The 2,355-nt window shown below is 51.3% G+C and overlaps 1 protein-coding gene across 1 annotated transcript; it reads right to left on the bottom strand.

Annotated features, from left to right (window-relative positions):
• Positions 1-194: 194 nt before the first annotated feature.
• Positions 195-1,463, bottom strand: PHACADRAFT_265945 (glycoside hydrolase family 12 protein). Its single transcript, XM_007402419.1, has 8 exons — positions 1,309-1,463; positions 1,148-1,255; positions 1,056-1,093; positions 850-995; positions 769-795; positions 561-718; positions 468-505; positions 195-408 (listed from the first exon to the last, which is right to left on the bottom strand). The coding sequence occupies exons 1-8, from the start codon at positions 1,436-1,438 to the stop codon at positions 319-321; spliced, it is 735 nt and encodes a 244-aa protein (XP_007402481.1). The 5' UTR covers positions 1,439-1,463; the 3' UTR covers positions 195-318.
• Between the last annotated feature and the right edge of the window lie 892 nt (positions 1,464-2,355).

Raw genomic sequence — 2,355 nt, 5'->3', positions numbered from 1 at the left:
TTTACGAAGGCATGTGTCACGCCCGCCTTCCGTAGTGTGTCCAGAAACACGGATGCAGTGGTGATCATCGGCCACAGTTTACCTTGTAAAATGCACTATGCGTTTTGGTGGTCGCAGAGCAAGAGAGCTGGACGCGTCAGATCCCCGCTATATCAGCACTGGGTGAACATTCGCAGCCGACACTCTATTTCCGGGGGAAAGTGCAATCATTTGATATTCGCAGAGCCGCTGGACCGTACTAAATACACAGCAGAAGCAAGGACCGATAAGCCCGAGGCCATGCGTTACACGGCATCGATCTCTCGGAGACACCGTCTTTCAGACATTGACTGTAACAGCGAAGCTCTCGATAAACAGATCCGCTGAACCGACGAAGGGCTCGGTGCCAGTCTGAATGGCCTGCAGATACTTCACGGTAAAGAATTTTAGCCAATGCTCTCTACTGAACAATGTAAAGAAACACTAACCTGAGTCGAGGCTACGCCCTGGTTTTCAATGAGATATTCTATTACGAAGTCGATTTTAGCCGATGAGAATTCTCGGTGGGGATATGAACGTACGGAAGAACTCGTTGAGGTCCGCGCTGAAGTTCCTCACTTCGCCAGAGGAGATAACAAAGGAGAAGACCTGCCAGTTCGCATTGGGGCCATTCCAGAGGTTCCAAGTGTGCCCAGCAATGTTCAAGCCACTATCAATCTGATGGCCAACGGGTTGGATGCTTACTCCAATGGTGAGCCAAGAACAGTAGTACACACGTCTACAACTTACCCTCCGAGGCCGGAAAGCCATATCATGCTGTCGAGCCCAGTCAGCCGGGGTGGACTGGAGGGACAGAGACACGACGCTTACATCTCATAGGAAGACGCAGACGTAGCGGCGGTACCGGACTGGGCCACACCAAACCAGATGTCGTAGGAGACGTCGGCACGGATGCCCTCGGACTCGGTGACATAGGTCCAGTTCCATGCAGTCGGTGCGGACGTGATGCTTCCGAGCTACTCATTCGCAGATATACTTAGAACATATAGAGCAATTCATCTGTGGAAAAGTCATACCTGCATGCCCTTTGCAGTGTTGTGCAGTACGTTCGCGTCTATGAATAACAGTGTCACAAACTGTTATCAGCTGATCGTCTTGGAGAACGTACAGCTCTTCACGTTGTTATTGTTATTCGCCCACGTCCAGTTCGTCTGCCAAGTGATGGCATTACCATCGGTGCTCATCAATGTCGAGTTTTGGGAGCCAACGCCAGCGGCTACAGCCAGGATACGTTAGCATGGGAACTGGAAGTGAAGCCTCGCGGCTTACATTCGCCCCAAAGATTCTGACAAAGTGTGTACGCTCCTGCAGGCATACAGTCATACTGCCCAGATATAGTCTGCGCCGACACGAGGGTCAGAACGCTAGCAAAAACTACAACAAGGAGGTTCTTGAACATATTGGATCGTGAGCGGTAGCTACGGTTACCGGCGTACAGCACCAGCAGCTGGCCCAATGCTCTTATATGTGTTCGTTGGCCACCGGGTTAGGAAGAAAAGCAGCTTCAATCTCGGATACGGACGGCGAAATTTAGATCATACGTGACATTAAAGGCTGGTGTTGGAGCTTCCCGTCGGATGGAGGACGACTCGACATCAGGCCTTCGCCGGTCTATTAGTGCGTGACGTTGAGTTAACAGCCCAACCAAGGAATATCTCTGCGCTCAAGAATGCAGGGAGGCCTGCATGTTGATCCACGAATCGCCTCGTAATCCGACGTTGGCCCGAAAGAATGGCCTAACGTAACGGATTGGTGATATGCGATCGTCGTATACTGACAGTGAAAGTTCCGCGTCTTTGCACAGATGATCCGTCCTGCGCAATAGAGGTGCTGACAGAGGTGTTGAATAAAGTCGTTTTGGCACGGCTACCGCTTCTGCAAGAGCAAAATCTACTCTCAAGAATCGGATTCGGTGGGTGCGATGTTGAGCATTGGGTATCAATAAATCTAGACAGAGATGAGTCTACATGAACACGCCCAACGCGACGAGACTCACTAGGGTGCACGCACTTGGAAAGTCCCCTGACTTCGCAAACATGAAGTCACAACACCTCAGTCTCCTACACAATACTAATGTTGGAGATGAACCTGTTAACGAGCGGCACCAAAGGCATGCCTGGGACGTTCTTCGGACGCAAGAGGCCTTATTCCTAATACACATTGCTCTAAGGTCCGAGGCGATGGGGCACAGCGTGTCATTTCATGTTGGGAACGAGAAGATGGTGGTCTCGGACAAGGTGGTCTCGGCTGTTGCCGAGGGGCACAAGCATCCGTCCTCGGAATGCAATCTCTCTCCTGCACTTCCAGCACGATCCT

Source organism: Phanerochaete carnosa, assembly GCF_000300595.1.
Source record: "Phanerochaete carnosa HHB-10118-sp unplaced genomic scaffold PHACAscaffold_147, whole genome shotgun sequence".
NCBI classification, from domain to species: Eukaryota; Fungi; Basidiomycota; class Agaricomycetes; order Polyporales; family Phanerochaetaceae; genus Phanerochaete; species Phanerochaete carnosa.
The sequence above is the reverse complement of the archived record's forward strand: the minus strand, read 5'-3'. Positions and strand labels throughout refer to the sequence as shown.

Bases quoted from the DNA above. Each gene is read 5' to 3' on its own strand.
- PHACADRAFT_265945 (XM_007402419.1), bottom strand. From the start codon at position 1,438: ATGTTCAAGAACCTCCTTGTTGTAGTTTTTGCTAGCGTTCTGACCCTC. The intron at 796-849 runs GTAAGCGTCGTG...TGGGCTCGACAG, and splicing joins TCTGCGTCTTCCTATGAGAT to CATGATATGGCTTTCCGGCC. The intron at 719-768 runs GTAAGTTGTAGA...CATTGGAGTAAG, and splicing joins TGGCTTTCCGGCCTCGGAGG to CATCCAACCCGTTGGCCATC.